Genomic DNA, 16,088 nt, shown 5'->3' with positions numbered 1-16,088 from the left:
TTCAGGGAAACCGGCAGGCCGGACTTGAGTCCTGGAGATGGGAAGTACAGTGCCTGCACTCTGAAGGAGGGGTGTTAATGTTGCAGTTTAAAAACTGTAGTGTAAAGCACCCTTCTGGCAAGACAGTGAGTGAATGATGGTGAAAGTTTTTCTTTTTCGGGCCACCCTGCCTTGGTGGGAATCGGCCGGTGTGATAATAAAAAAAAATAATTTTGTTGATCTCGAAAATTGTTGGTACGAGATGCATCTACCTGCCCGTGATGCCACTACCTCATGCATATCACACTCAGTCTCTCTCTCTCTCTGTTGACTTAGGAATGCTCCACATGCTCATCCATTGTTTTTTGTGCTTCTTTGTTGTTTTTTGTGCTTCTTTATTGTTTTTTGTGCTTCTTTATTGTTTGACTGTGAAATAAGCCACCATGGTGCCAAAGAAAGTTCAAAGTGCCAGCCCTTTGGTAAAGAAGGTCAGAAACATGATATAATTCAAGAAAAGTTACAGCAAAATATGAAAGTGGCGTACGTGTGGCAGAACTCGCCAAGATGTATGTGAAATCTACATCAACAATCAGTTCCATCCTGTTCAAGAAAGCAGAAATCAAGGAAGCTGATGTTGCAAAAGGGGTAAATATGCTAACGAAACAGAGGTCACAAACAATCAAGGATGTGGAGTTGTTGTTGGTGTGAATCGACAAAAAACAATTGGCGGGAGATAGTGTTTCGGAGGGGATAATTTGCGAGAAGGCAAGGCAGTTGCATATGGATCTTGTAAAGAAAATGACAGGAACGAGTGCTGCTGTTAGTGAATTTAAGGCCAGCAAAGGTTGGTTTGACAGATTCAAGAAGCGAAGTGGCATACACAGTGTGTTAAGGCATGGCGAGGCTGCAAGTTCTGACAAGTGTGCTGCCAAAGCATTTGTTGATGAATTCAAGGGATATGTAGAGGCTGAAGGATTCCTCTTCCAACAAGTGTTCAATTGTGACGAAACAGGCCTCTTTTCAAATTAAATAAAATCAAATCAAGTTTATTCTCTATAAAGATTACAATGTGGGGGGTTTACATATTTTAGGATATTGTGTGGTTTACACGTTATAAAATACTAATTACAGAGGGGGCCACTATCACACCTAGCATGACTAGGCATTTCAGGCAGGCTAAGATTAATTCATAACTCTAAATTATTACAGATTATGGAGCAAGTTGGTATTAAGGCTAAGTAACTACATTACAGTTTGTAAATTTAGCAGTGTGAATGCTTTTGTTTTGGTACAATACATAGTTTCTGTATTGGAGTATCACAGGCAAACTTATGACTAGTTAGGATTCATTTTTTTAAGATTCGTTTTTCTGTGCTTATAATCAATTGGGTGAGTGTGTGAGTGTAAGTGTGAACCACCAGGTGATTTTCATGCAGTTAGCTTACGGGGCGTATCAGGGAGACGAGATGTTTTCTAACGGTAGTTTTGAAAGTGATGAATGTGTCTGCAGTTCTAGAGTTTTCAGGTAGTGTTCCAGATTTTAGGCCCTTCGACGTACATTGAATTTTTTTAAAGGTTTATTCGGACACGGGGAATGTCATAGATATGTTTGTGTCTGGTGTTATGCCTGTGGGTCCTGTTACAACTATCAAGAAAGCATTTTAGGGCAGAGTTAATATTGGAATTTAACCCTTTGACTGTTTTGGTCGTATATACATACATCTTACGAGCCACCGTGTTTGACGTATTTATACGCATAAATTCTAGTGGCTTCAGATCAAGTGGGAGAAAGCTGGTGGGCCTACATGAGAGAGAATGGGTCTGAGTGGTGGGTGTGCACCCCGTGAAAAATATCGGGGACTCAGTGGTGCATTGTGGGAACGCCATCTTGGTAGTCCATTTTCACCATGCCTCGCGGTAGTGGTGCATTGTGGGAACGCCATCTTGTTAGTCCATTTTCATCATGCCTCGCGGTAAGAAGTACCTCACTCCTCGGCGGATTGGAGGAGGTCTTTTGTTCCCAAGTGATAGCTCTAACAGTGATGGAAGTGCCAGTGAAAGTGAATTTCGTGGTTTTGGAGTGGGTGTGACCGAAAGCAGTGCCCAGGATAACGTAATTTGTGATGAAAATCCAGATGACCCTCAACCTTCCACCTCTGGTGCTGGGCTATCTCATTCACATTCACCTGTACCAGGACGAAAAAGGCAACTACAGTATTTGCCCGTGTACAAGACTCGGATGTGAGCAGTGATAGTGATTTCAAAGCTATTGAAAGCAGTTCTAGTTGTGACAGTGAAGGTGAATATTCTCCAGTGAAGCGGCAGTATATACGACGTAGCATGCATTCTGGTAGTGTGTCATATCTTGTTTCAAGGGGAAGGAGTAAATCTCGGAGTACATCCCGTGACCCTACACCACGAACTGATAGTGAAGATGACGATATTGTTGCACTGGGTATGAATGATGAGTGAGGCAGCAGGTGGTGATAGTGGTGGTGGCAATACATACTTTGAGTACACCATGGCAAACACAATTCTTTCACCAAGATCACGCCTACACCAGTGGAAGGACACAACTGTGGCAGTGATTTATCTGTTTGCCACAATAATGCTTATGCCACATGTGTATAAGCACAGTGTCAACACATACTGGCTGATAAACTGCCTGATTTCAACCCCAACTTTCAGTGACATTATGCCAGTGGATAGATTTGTGCTACTGTTACGTATGCTACACTTTTCAGACAAAACAAGGCCTGACAGAAGCTACAGGTTATATAAGATCAGAAATGTGTTTATGTACCTGAAACAAAAGTGCTGTATGTATTTTTATTCCTTCAGGATGCTTGTTATTGATGAGTCTTTGATTTTGTTCAAAGGCAGACTGTCATTCAAGCAGTACATACCAAGCAAGAGGAAATGCTTTGGTATAAAGTTATTTGTACTGTGTGATTGCAAAAGTGGTCTGGTTTTGGATATAATTGTGTACACTGGCAGTAAAACATTGCAAGATACCAGGAAGTTACTGAGTATCTCTGGTGATGTGGTTAGAACAATGATGAAACCATATCTTGGTAAGGGGCATATTTTATATACTTGCAACTGGTACACAAGCCCTTTACTTGGTGATTTGTTGTGAGTGAACATGACAGATGTGTGTGGCACAGCGTGTGGAAATCGTAAGCATATGCCTAGGTTCGACACTGGCACTCGTAGAGGTGATGTTCAGGTGTTTGCTGCCAATGACATCATGGCATTTCGGTGGCATGACAAACGTGATGTCACACTGTTGACATCAGTTCACTGACATGAAATGGTAGACAGTGGCAAGCAGAATAGAGAGACCAATGAACCCATTGTTAAACCTGCAGCTGTGATGGATTACAACTTCAATATGCGGTTAGTGGACAAATGTGACATGCAGATTGGGTTTGCTGATTGTGTTTGCACGAGTTATAAGTGGTACATAAAACTCTCTTTCCATCTTCTTGACATTTCCATGCTGAATGCTTATAATACAGTGTATATGTAAGTTGAAGACCAACAACAAACCCAAATATGGTGAATTTTGTTTGTCAGTTATCAGACAAATAATATTCAAATACCAAGGAACAACACTTGCAATAGACCAGCGCCCACGAAATTACCAACACATGCCATCTCGTCTGAGGCCTGGTGATCACTACCCCATACCACTGCCTGCTACTGCTTTCAAGAAAAATACTCGGAACAGGTGTTATGTCTGTGCACGTACCACAGAACACCCACAAAAACGCAGTCACTCGTTTTATGTGTGAGAGAGTTTAAAACACCATTGTGCATACACCCATGTTTCAAAGAATTCCACAAGCTGCAGCAGTTCTAGGAAAGTGTCCAGTGATTGTACATATGTATATATATTATAGAATAATCGTAATAAACAATTTTTTATATTGTTTGTATAAAGTTTTGTAAACAATATGATGATACTAGTGTTTTTGCTATAATTGTGTTACATTCAATGAATGTACATATGAACATTGCACCATACTTTGGTCTCACAGGCCACATAAGTTATATGAAAAAAATAAAATAGTGAAAAAAAGCATGAAACCTTCAAATACAAGTAAACCAAAGTTTACTGGGTAAGCGGCAGTCGCTGCTGTTGCCATACGCAGCTCATTTTCTGCCAACTTCACACCTCTATATCTTGGTAAGTACTGATGGCCAAAAAAAGTTTTTGGACTAAAACAATCAGAAAAATAATCTTAACATTTTCATAAGATTTTTTTTTTTTTTTTTTTTTTAACACCAGGAGACGCTTCAGGATTAGGGATTTTGACAGTCGAGGGGTTAAGGTCCTGTAGATGTAGACTGCACAGTAGTAAGTGTGGATGTTCTGAACAGTGAGTAAGTTTAGATCTATGAAGAGTGGGGGGATGTGTTGCCTGGGATGGGATTGCGTGATTATTCTTACTGTGGCTTTTTGTTGGGTTATTATTGGTTTTAGGTGTGTTGCTGCAGTTAATCCCCAAGCACAAATAGCATAGGGAGGATGGATAAATGAGTGAATGGTATAGTGTGAGAAGGGCAGATTGCAGCACGTAGTATCGTATCTTGGAGAGGATCCCAACCGTTTTGGATACTTTTTTTTTTGTTATGTGTTGGATATGGGTGCTGAAATTCATGTTGAGGTATAAGCCTAGGAATTTGCCCTCATTATGTCTGGCAGTTAGAGTGTTGTCGATCTTAATGTTAAGTTGTGCAACACCTGCTCTGCTACCAAACATAATATAGTAGGTTTTGTCAGTGTTAAGTGTAAGTTTATTGGCTGTCATCCAAGTAGATATTTTGAGCAGCTTCTCATTAACAATGGTGTTGAGGGTGGCAAGATTTGGGGGGGAGATGACATAAGTCGTGTCGTCAGCAAAGAGAATGGGTTTCAGGTGTTGGGATACGTTGGGAAGATCATTGATGTGTATGAGGAAGAGCAGGGGGCCAAGGACACTTCCCTGTGGCACTCCAGTATCAAGTGTTGTTGAGGCTGTGTCTTTAATGGTGACGTACTGATACCTATTAGTAAGGTAGGATTTGAAATATGCAAGCGCATGGCCTCTTATACCATAATGGTCAAGTTTGTGGAGTAGGATGCCATAGTCTACTGTGTCAAAAGCTTTTCTTAGGTCAGTAAAAAGTCCTGGCAGATATTCCTTATTTTCCAATGCTGTGTAAAGCAGAAGAAAATGCCAAAGAGGACCTACATCACACAGGAGGAAAAGGCACTGCCAAGACACAAACCTATGAAGGATAGGCTAACTCTTTTGTTATGTGGTAATGCTAGTGGGGATTTCAAAGTGAAGCCTTTACTGGTGTATCACTCTGAAAATCTCGGAGTGTTCAAGAAAAACGATGTCATGAAGAATAAATTGTGTGATATGGAAGGCTAACAATAAGATTGTAATAAAGTTGGTAGAATTACCGACAATATGTAAAGTAAAAGGACACAAGTACAACTAATGTGACATTTTATTGTGGCAACGTTTCGCTCTCCAGGAGATTTATCAAGCCATTACAAGCAATACATGGACACAGAGGGTATATAAAGGCTCAGAGTGAGGTGCAATACTAGTGAGGTACCATTTCGATGTTCACTAGTGGTAGTAGTAGTAGTAGTGACAAAAGTAATACAATATGGTAGAGCAATTAATTCGTACATGAGTAAAAGGATATAAAAGCTATTACTTGGGTAACATAAAAATAGGTTGGACAAATATAGACTGGAAAGAGGCAGCTTGTTTCAGTGTTCACTCTCTGTAATGTGCTTTGTGTAGTATAACAGGAGAGACTGTGTGATGGCAGGGTTTACTGTTTTCAGGAAGATTCTTGCTAAGACTTCAGAGATGGTGAAGCTGCCGTTGTTTTGTTTAATTGTATTTGAAACGGCGATCAGTGCTGATTCAAGGCACTTGCGTCTGCGGAAATTAGTTTCTTTGATCACTAACATCGCTAAGGAAACCTTTGAAACTGCAAGGAATATGAGGGCCAATCTTCAGATTGACCAACACACTGCTGAGCATATTCTCAGCACAGTCACCACAGCTAACCTCCAACAGAAGATCAAACTCAATCGCAAATTTCAGTACCTCTGCACTAACAGTCGATGGAAGGAAATGGGACGCGAATCCCTGATAAACAACTTATCGTCACGCACCTTAACCGACTACGAGAAACAAGCACTGAGTCTGGGACTCAAATTTACCACCAACATACGCAAACCTAACTATCAACTCAATCTAGTTACCAGGAACCATAGACACTGACAGCAACTTCCAGAAGGGTTATATACAGGGCCTTCTCACTGCAGCTTTATGTGAACCTTCTTCTTCTAATCTTCCTAGACGATACATCACTGCCCTAAAGAACCTCGCCAATGACCACAACATTATCGTCACCACCGCCGACAAAGAAGGTGGAGTCGTCATACTCAACACCAGTGACTACAACACTAAAATGATGGACCTTTTGAATGATCAATCTACATATGAACCCATCAGCACTCAACAGTGGGAGACGCTCACCAAAGATTTTCTATACAAAACCAGACAAATACTCAAATGCACTAGAGAAGGGAAGAAACTTCTGTACTTGTTACCAAGCAACCCTAAACCAGCACACGTGTATGGTTTACCCAAGACCCATAAACACAATATTCCTCTCAGACCAATCACATCAGGAATAGGCAGTGCTCCACACAAACTAGCCGGAGTTCTTGCCAAACATCTTTCCTGCCTTCTGGGGACCATCAGCCCCGCTCATCTTAAACACTCAGGCGACCTTCTCAACCGCATCCGAAACCTCTCCATCCGTAACAAGAAACTAAGCAGTTTGGATGTGACTTCCCTCTTCACAAAAGTACCTACCAAAAAAGCCATCGAGGTTCTACGACGTAAAGTTAATCAGGACCTTAATCTTCCTCTACCTCCCGGAGATTTTGTTGACTTGATTGAACTCTGTGTTAATTTCAACTGTTTTTCTTTCAATAACAAGCTCTCAAACAAACCTACGGCATGGGAATGGGGTCCCCCATCAGTGCCGTCCTAGCCAACTTACACATGGAACACCTAGAGTCCAAACACTTTGCCAACATCATCCCTTCAAGCGTCACTTGGTTAAGTTACATGGACGACGTCCTTGTAATAACTCCCAAACGTTTTGATGTACGGAATCTTCAGGCAAGGCTCAACGCAGTTGAACCGGCGACCCAGTTTACACTAGAAGAAGAGTCCAATGACAAGCTACCTCTCCTCGACGTCCTCATTCACAAAGTAGACAACAACCTAAGATTTCAAGTTTATCGGAAACCCACCAATAAAAATGATCTCTCACACTTTTATTCCAGTCAAGATACCAAGACCAAAAGAGGCATCATCATCGGGTTTTTCCTAAGAGAATACCGAATTTGTAGTCCTGAGTTTCTTGACGAGGAATGTACATACATTCACCAAACATTCACTGAGTTACATTTTCCTTCTTTTTTCATCAAAGACTGCAAGAAAAGAGCTCTTCAGATCATTAATTCTCCATGCATCAACACCACTCCCAACAAAGTTATAATTCTTCCCAACATCCAGGTTGCACTGAACGTCTCAAAAGTACTTTCACAAGCTAATACCAGAGTCGCCATCGCTTCTAGCACTTCAATAAAGGATCTAACCAGGACAAAATCCAAGCACCACGAACCAGTCAATGCAGGAGTTTACACTATACCCTGTGGAGGCTGTGACAAGATTTACGTAGGTGAAACAGCAAGAAACCTCGACACCCGCCTCAATGAACACATTTACGCATGTAGGAACGATAACCTGAACAACGCCTGTGTACAACACCGAAATTCTACCAATCATCTCATGAATTTCAGAGACGCCCAATTAGTGATCAAAGAAACTAATTTCCACAGACGCAAGTGCCTCGAATCAGCACTGATCTCTGTTTCGAATACAATTAAACAAAACAACGGCAGCTTCACCATCTCCGAAGTCTTAGCAAGAATCCTCCTGAAAACAGTAAACCCTGCCATCACATAGTCTCTCCTGTTATACTACACAAAGCACATTACAGAGAGTGAACACTGAAACAAGCTGCCTCTTTCCAGATTATATTTGTCCAACCTATTTTTATGTTACCCAAGTAATAGCTTTTATATCCTTTTACTCATGTACGAATTAATTGCTCTACCATATTGTATTACTTTTGTCACCACTACTACTACTACTACCACTAGTGAACATCGAAATGGTACCTCACTAGTATTGCACCTCACTCTGAGCCTTTATATACCCTCTGTGTCCATGTATTGTTTGTAATGGCTTGATAAATCTCCTGGAGAGCGAAACGTTGCCACAATAAAATGTCACATTAGTTGCACTTGTGTCCTTTTACTTTACACTAACAATAAGACATGGGTCACGAGGCTAATTTTCATTGAGTGGGTCAGTGAAGTGTTTGGCCCAAGTGTGAAGAAATACTTCCTGGAAAATAATTTGCTACTTAAGTGCCTCCTGGTAATGGACAATGATCCTGCTTATCCTCCAGATTTGGAAGACATATTGTTTGAGGAGTGTAATTTCACCACAGTGAAGTTCTTGCCCCCCTAATACCACTCCTCTCATCCAGCCCATGGACCGGCAGGTCATTTCAAACTTCAAAAAACTGTACACCAAAGCAGTGTTTCAAAGGTGCTTTGAAGTGACCTTAAGAGAGTTCTGGAGGAATCACTTCAATATCCTCAATTGCATAACCCTTATAGATAAGGCTTGGCAGGGAGTGACTTCCAGGACTTTGAACCACTTGGAGAAAATTATGGCCAGAATGTGTCCAAGAGAAGGATGTGAAGGGTTTGAAGCTGACCCTGATGACCCTATGCCTGTTGTGGAATCTGTTGTGGCTTTGGGAAAGTTCATGGGGTTGGATGTGAGTGGTGTTGATGTGGAAGAGTTGGTGGAGGACCACAGGGAAGAACTAACCACTGAAGAGCTGCAAGACCTTCAACTAGAACAACAACAGACCACAGCTGAGGATATTGCTTCAGAGGAGGAAGAGAGGGGGAGAGAATGTGCCTTCTTCAGCGATTAAGGACATTTGTGCAAATTGGAGTGAGGTGCAAAGTTTTGCGGAGAATTATCACCCTAAAAAAACTGTTGTAAGCCGTGTCTGCAACATGTTCAATGACAGTGTCTAGTCCCATTTTAGGCAAATCTTAGGGACGCCAGAAACGGGCCTCTCTGGACAGATTTTTTGTGCGACAGGGGTCCAGTGACTCTCAAGCTGGTCCTAGTGGCAGTAAAAGATAAAGAAGAAGTAACACCAGAGAGGGCTTTGATACCTGAAGTCCTAATGGAGGGGGATTCCCCTTCGAAACAATAAACTTTCCTCTCTCTCCTCTCCTCGCCTTCTTCCATATGCCAACAAGTCTTCAATAAAGGTTTGTAATGTTTATATATAATTAAAATTAGTGCTTTATATTTATTTCTCAATGTTTTCTGTATGTAAAACTATAGTTATTCTCTAAAAAATTTATTTTTTGTTAATAATTTTGGGTGTCTGGAATGGATTAATTAATTGGATTTACATTATTTCTTATGGGAAATATTACTTCGGTTTTCAATCATTTTGGATTTAGGCCACCCTTCTGGAATGGATTAATTATGAAAACTGGGGGTTTACTGTTTAATCTGTATGCCCACATCATTTTAATAGCCAATCTTCAGCCTTCTTAATTATACAAACATTGTCTGAGTACGATGGTACCTTGAGTTATGAGCTTATCTTGTTCCAGAAGGCTGTTCAAGTGCCGATACCAAATGAATTTGTTCCCATAAAAAATAATGTAAATTAGAATAGTCCGTTTCAGACCCCCAAAAAATACTTACAAAGGCACTTACAAAAATACATTTACATAATTGTTCAAGTTGGGAGCTGTTCAAAACTCAAGGTACCACTGTATACAGTATTTCCTACAAGAACAACATACCAAAGCAGTATGCAGTTATAAATTTTACCTATTACATAATCTAAACTTTATATTTCTTCATGCTAATATGCTCCATTATTTTTTCAGGTACCCCATGTGCCTTTACTTTCTGGATCTGCTACAGCACGAAAACTTTAGAAAAGAAATTGTTAATGGCCAATGCTGTAAATTCATTGATGATCAAACTGTACTACACTGGCAGCACTACTCCCGCAAGCGTATGAAACTTTTAGAAACTGGAATTCATCAGCAAGGCTCACAAACCCCAGTCTCACAGTCAACAGTAGTGTCTGGTGCTCCAACACCTGCTACTCTTCCCACTAACTTGTTAAATGGTCATGGACAGACTCAGAAAGTGTGAGGAAGGGAGCATATAAGCATATGAAGATAGATAAATTTCTGCAACAAGGACTGTGCATAATTTGGGTAGGGATAACCACATTTTAACACATTTTTTATAGTTGCTGGATCAAAAATTCTGCTGCAAGTATGGGGGATCGGGTAATCCTCAGCTACCATGATTGTTTGATCCATGAATCAGATCTGAGGCTGTTGGAAGGCCGTAATTGGCTTAACGATTCTCTTATTTCATTCTGGTTTGAACATCTACAGCACGACACTTTCCGTGGAAGGTCTCGGCTGCTGTTTATTAGTCCAGAGGTGACGCAGTTAATTAAGATGGGAGATGTCAATGAATTACCTATATTCCTTGACCCTCTTGATGCAAGATTCAAGGACTATATATTCTTACCTGTCAATGACAACTCATCAGTTATTGCATCTGGAGGGAGTCACTGGAGTCTCCTTGTGTATAGCAAGTATGACAGTAAGTGGTATCACTACGATTCCCAAAAGGGTGCCAATTATCGTGATGCTCGCTGCCTTGTACAAAGAATAAACACGTACCTTAATAGGGATATTCCAGCATCCTTAGTAGATGCTCATTGTACACAACAAGACAACAGCTATGATTGTGGGGCCTTTGTTATGACCTATGCTCACAGGGCAGCTGCACAGGCTGTTGAAGGCACTGCCCTAGGAACTTGTTATGTTGACAGACAAGAAGCTAACCGCATGAGAGACCTCATAAAGTCTCTTGTGTATAGACTTAAGGGGTGAAAATTGAGAACCATAAGATATAGCTCCTGCCTTTTCAACTGCCAAACTGCCCTTAACTGAACAAAATGAGCTTGTTGCATGTGTGGTGTTCCTAATCATGTTTACTAACAGGTGTTATGTGACAGGAAGAGCCTCGGCCAAAGGTTTACTATTTGCTGTGTCATTGTGTTTGTTACGAGTGAACAGGAATCTTTTCATTTGCAAAGTACCTAATTTATGCTGCTTATGCTGTTTTGCTAAATTGCAGTGTAAGCTTCTATGTGAATGAAGCTTTACTTATCTCAGGTCATTGTTATATAGTCGTGAGAAAGGATTTGATCTTCAGTATGGTTTACAAATATGAAATGCAGCCAGACATGTATAAAATATAATTTAAAATGCTGATTTTATTTTCCTGTATATAATGTACTGAAGTCCATCCATTTTATCTTACTGCTAACATGCTTCACCAGTAATACAGTAATGTGTAGCCTTGAAATAGTGATAATATAGCAGACACTTGCAGGCTGCATGTCTTAAGAAAATCCATAAGTACACTATGAAAATATTTTGTCTGTGTATTTCAACCTCCAGCTGAGGTCTTCAGCAGAGGTAAAACCAAAAAAATGAAATTGGATATATTCAGGGCTTTTGCAATACTATTTTTTTTTATTATTGGATCTCCTATTTCTTTGCTACTGAGAGACAGCCCTTCAAGGTGTGTGTATGTATGAAGGGGGGGAGTTCCCTTCAAGCCAGTAAAGGGCTTTTGATCGAAGTAATTGCTACCTTCCCTTGAAGTGAACCTGACTGCCTCCCATTTCCTAGGCATTGTATTACCTATAGGGATGGAACTCGTGTGAAATGCATACTGCCCACTGTGACTAATTACAAAAACACTTATCATAGGTGTTTCTTTCATAATGGGTTAATAGCTGTATCCCTGCTAATTGTGCTCCACATCCATCAATTTGAAGATAATTTATTAAAGAAAGAAGATTCAATGTAGAACAAAATTTGGAAATTTATCTAGTGATACTTTACATAACATAGTCATTGTTGCCTAGTCCATGTGATGGTAGACTTCTTTGCTGATGACACTGGCCTTTTGGCAGTTCTCAGTGACTCGGAAAAAGCTGCTACACTTATCTTCTTGCGAGACGCTGAATTCCTGCATGAGTGCAGCATTGCATTCTGCAAGGTCAGTGATCAATTTCACCAACAGGACAACAGCCTGGCTCTTCATGTAAGGTTCATGGACTGGTCAAGGAGTTGGATCCTCCAAGAAATCTCGTGGCAGTTCAAGGATTTCAAGAACCTCAAAAATTACATAAACAAAATTATACAATTCGTTCTTAATTGCCTGGTCAACTTACAAGATCTGCAGGTGATGGGCTCTTATTCCAAGGAACTGGACATCCTCCCCTTCCTTGGACTGACCTTGAATACCTCCAATTTTCCAGGTGCAATATGACTCCTACAGTTTTTAAGAGTCCCCTGTTTAAAATAAAGAGCTCTTGAGTTAGAGAGTTTTAGTGCTTCTTTTTTATTATAATAATCTTGAGCCAGGGAATTATAAATACCTTTCATTTTCATGGATCAGACCTGATTAACACACATTTCCCAGGTGATGCATGACCCCTATGGGGGTCATGCATTTTCCATCTGCATTTTCTGTTGTCACCAGTGAGGAAGCTGAATCCTACCAATGTTTCTGATAGGTAACAAGGATGATGACTGATTGCTGTGCTGGCTGCCTTAGATGTTACATTGGAACAGTTAGTGCAATGAGATTCAGATAGTTTCTAGAAGCTGCTGCCGAAGGTGAACTTGAGAATGAGTATTTGACAAAAAGGGCTTACTTCTTGGAGGTGTGCTGTGGGTTTAGTACCTAGAAGCTGCTGCTGAAGGTGGACTTGAGAATGAGTATTTGACAAAAAGGGCTTGCTTCTTGGAGGTGTGCTGTGGGTTTAGTACCTAGTATTGCTTATAATAATAATTGGAGGTGTGCTGCAGTAGTGCTCTTCTACTCACTCTCCTCAAAGGTGGTGTGTTGATGAGGGGAGCTCGTGATCCAAAGAACTGAATCCATCCATCCCTTTCTTGGATTGAACCCAACTGTCTCATTCCCCAAGGCACTGCATGGCCCCTGTGGAGGTAGCTTCTGAGCTGTCCTTGTAGTGTATAAGGATACCATAGTGTATAGGTAATAGATACCATAGTATTCCTTTGGCCTAGCCTAGCCAGAAACTACAGTGTAAAGAGTTGCCACAGCAGGTGCCAGTATACTACCACAAGCCAGCTCATTTTTTTAGTAAACTTCTACCTGTGTTAGCCTACCATAGAGTGAAGTCATAGTGATGCCAGTTTGTGGAAATACGGGAAAGTGTACAGTCTGTGGATTATAACAAAAAGTGTAGTCTCTGGAAATACAATAAGTAAAGGAAGTGACAGAGTTGTATTTTGTTGTTGCAGATTCGCCGGTCTTGTCCCGGCCCGGGTTTACAGAGCTGTCAGTGGTTGCCAGTATTACCACACAAGGCAGATAATTTTTAGTAAACTTCCTACAAAGTAAACTTTTTACACCAATAGCCCTACCATAGTTTAAGAACAGTGATACCATAGTGTTCGGTGTGGTGTAGATAAAAAAAATGAAGACGTGAAGTATAGTGATATACACGAGTCCCAAATCACCCAGGTTGTACAAGAGCTGCAAGCGGTCACCAGTACCAGTACCAGTAAATTTTTCACATCAAAGTACATTTTTTTATAAAAGACTTTTCAAATCAAAATACCATTTTTCTTAATAGATTTTTACACCAGCTATCCAACACTGAAAAAAATTACCACCATGAAAACCTGTGTCAGCTGCAGAACTAGTACTAAGTGAGATGTCACTTGGGTAGCATGTAATTAATGCAAAAAATGGAGCCATGGCTCATGTGCGAATATCCACCAATCTACCATAAATGATATTAAAACAGAGAAATGTTTTTGGGTCTGTCAAAGCAACATGAGGCAGTGGGAGCAAATTTCATTTATGCTAAAAGACAAAAACACCAACAAAAAAAATATTTTTGTAGAATTTGAATCTTGTATGACAGCTGACCTCTTCAAGGGGGGCTCCTTGGCGTGGTGAAGAGGCTCTTGGTCTGAGGAATTAGACCTATCGGTCTTCTTCCTCAGACCGAACCTAATTACCCCCCAATCTCCCCTCCCCTATCCCATCCTCCCCATCCTCCCCTTTTTCCTTTCCTCCTCCTCCTCCCCACTCCTCCCTTTTGCCCTTCCTCTTTTTGTCCTTTGGGATTTCTCCCACAGGCGCGCTAGTTCCTAGGTAGGAGAAAGGACACCGGGGTCCATCCCATTCCGTTGAGGTTTCTTGGCGGTGGCGTAGTTTGCCGTGGAATCTGGATTGCCTAGGGATGTCCCGATCCCTCTCCGGTATCCCGGAGTAGCTTTGGGTGTCTTTTGGGCGACGGGTGTAGCTCTGGAAGCCACCTTTCGGATTCCGGGGGTGGTGGCTGAAGGAGGTATGCTTTGTGGCGGATATCCGGCCGCCCTCTCTTTTGTCCACCGAGGTAGCTCGGCAGATGTGAGGTTGCTATCCCAGATTGCTGGTTTACTGGCATGAAGGGTAGGGTATGGCACGGGTTCCATGCTGCATCTGCGCTACTAGCGGTGTCGAGTCCTCTTGGGCGCGGAGGGAGATTTCTGGCCCTTTCATCCCTCCTAGGAACTATCCCTCCCCGGTCCCCCCTTTTTTTTTCTTTTTTTTATTTTTATTTTCTTTTCTTCTTTCTTTTTTTTTCTTAAAAACAAAAAGAAAGAAGTAACCTAACCATGGCAGCCCTAGTCCATGAACCTGGTACCCCCGGGCCCCTTCTTGATACCGCACCCCGTTCTGACCCCGCCTCGTCTTTGGACCACTCTTCAGACATTCCTCATGCCTCTGTACCTATTGCCGGTGCTGTTTCCTCACCCGCTTCAGGTACTGAGGCCTCGACTGACTCCTTCGATTTATCAGACCTTCGCTCTCCTCTGACTATGCTTCCGGCCTCTCCCTCTACGGTGCGGCAATTTTCAAATCGCCGACCCGTTCCACGTCGGACCAACTCTGGTCCCACGCCTAAACGTCAACGACAATTACCTGCTGATGATACCTCTCCACCTTCACCTTCTCGTTCTTCTCAGAAACGATCGACACGTCCTTCACTACCTTTCCACGGTCAGTTTCAGACTGAACAGTGGACTAAATTCTTCACTTTACGACCAACTTCCTCTACTGCCTATCTTTCTGACCATAGTATTGGCAAGGCACTCCTACGCCATGTTGGTAAAGATATTTCTTTTCATGCTCTTAAGAGCGGTACGCGCATCATTACCGTACAGAATGCTACCCAGGCTCGTGAGCTCTCTCGTCTTACCCATATAGATACTGTTCCTGTCACCCTTGAAAAACATCATTCCCTCAATTCTTGTAGTGGTACCGTTATTCTGCCCCATACCATAGTTCAACAAAATTTCCAGACATGTGGCACCGACATTCTAGAACAGCTGGAACTCCAAGATCTCCCAATCCTCAAGGTAGACACTTACGTTCTTCCTGCCCGTGGGCGGAGACGATACCCTAGCAATGTGGCTCGTTTAACTTTTGACAGCCGAGAACTCCCATCCTCCGTTTATATAGCAGGACATCGGTTACAAGTTCGAAAGGTGATCCCTACACCACAACAGTGTAGAAATTGCTGGCGATTTGGCCATCCAACGAAATATTGCAGATCTATCGCCGAATGCCCAGTCTGTGGTGCCGATGACCATTCTAATACGTCTTGCAATCGATCTCCCTCTTGCCTTAACTGTCATGAGGCTCACCCTTCGTACTCTCGCCGTTGTCAGGTCTATTTAAACGAGCGGGAAATCCGTTACCTCAAAGAGACAGAAGGTCTCCCTTATGCCATGGCAGTTTCTCATCTCCGCCTCCAAGGGAGACTCCCACGTG

The 16,088-nt window shown here is 41.8% G+C and overlaps 2 protein-coding genes across 6 annotated transcripts in view; both read left to right on the top strand.

Moving 5' to 3' along the window:
• Nucleotides 1–10,440, top strand: part of MED31 (mediator complex subunit 31) — a 39,461-nt gene extending 29,021 nt beyond the window's left edge. For all 5 annotated transcript variants that reach the window (XM_053787836.2, XM_053787838.2, XM_053787837.2 and 2 more), the window contains one exon: nt 10,076–10,440. In XM_053787836.2, the coding sequence (XP_053643811.1) occupies nt 10,076–10,349 (274 nt within the window). In that variant the 3' untranslated portion in view covers nt 10,350–10,440. The remainder of the gene's footprint in view (nt 1–10,075) is intronic.
• Nucleotides 10,441–10,477: 37 nt separating this feature from the next.
• Nucleotides 10,478–11,485, top strand: LOC128696541 (sentrin-specific protease 8). The gene has a single exon (XM_053787834.1). The coding sequence runs from the start codon at nt 10,478–10,480 to the stop codon at nt 11,105–11,107; it is 630 nt and encodes a 209-aa protein (XP_053643809.1). The 3' UTR covers nt 11,108–11,485.
• The last annotated feature ends 4,603 nt before the right edge of the window (nt 11,486–16,088 follow it).

The sequence above is a fragment of the Cherax quadricarinatus genome, chromosome 47 (genome assembly GCF_038502225.1).
Source record: "Cherax quadricarinatus isolate ZL_2023a chromosome 47, ASM3850222v1, whole genome shotgun sequence".
NCBI classification, from domain to species: domain Eukaryota; kingdom Metazoa; phylum Arthropoda; class Malacostraca; order Decapoda; family Parastacidae; genus Cherax; species Cherax quadricarinatus.
The sequence above is the reverse complement of the archived record's forward strand: the minus strand, read 5'-3'. Positions and strand labels throughout refer to the sequence as shown.

Excerpts from the sequence above, each read along its gene's own strand:
- LOC128696541 (XM_053787834.1), top strand. The coding sequence starts at position 10,478 with ATGGGGGATCGGGTAATCCTCAGCTACCATGATTGTTTGATCCATGAA.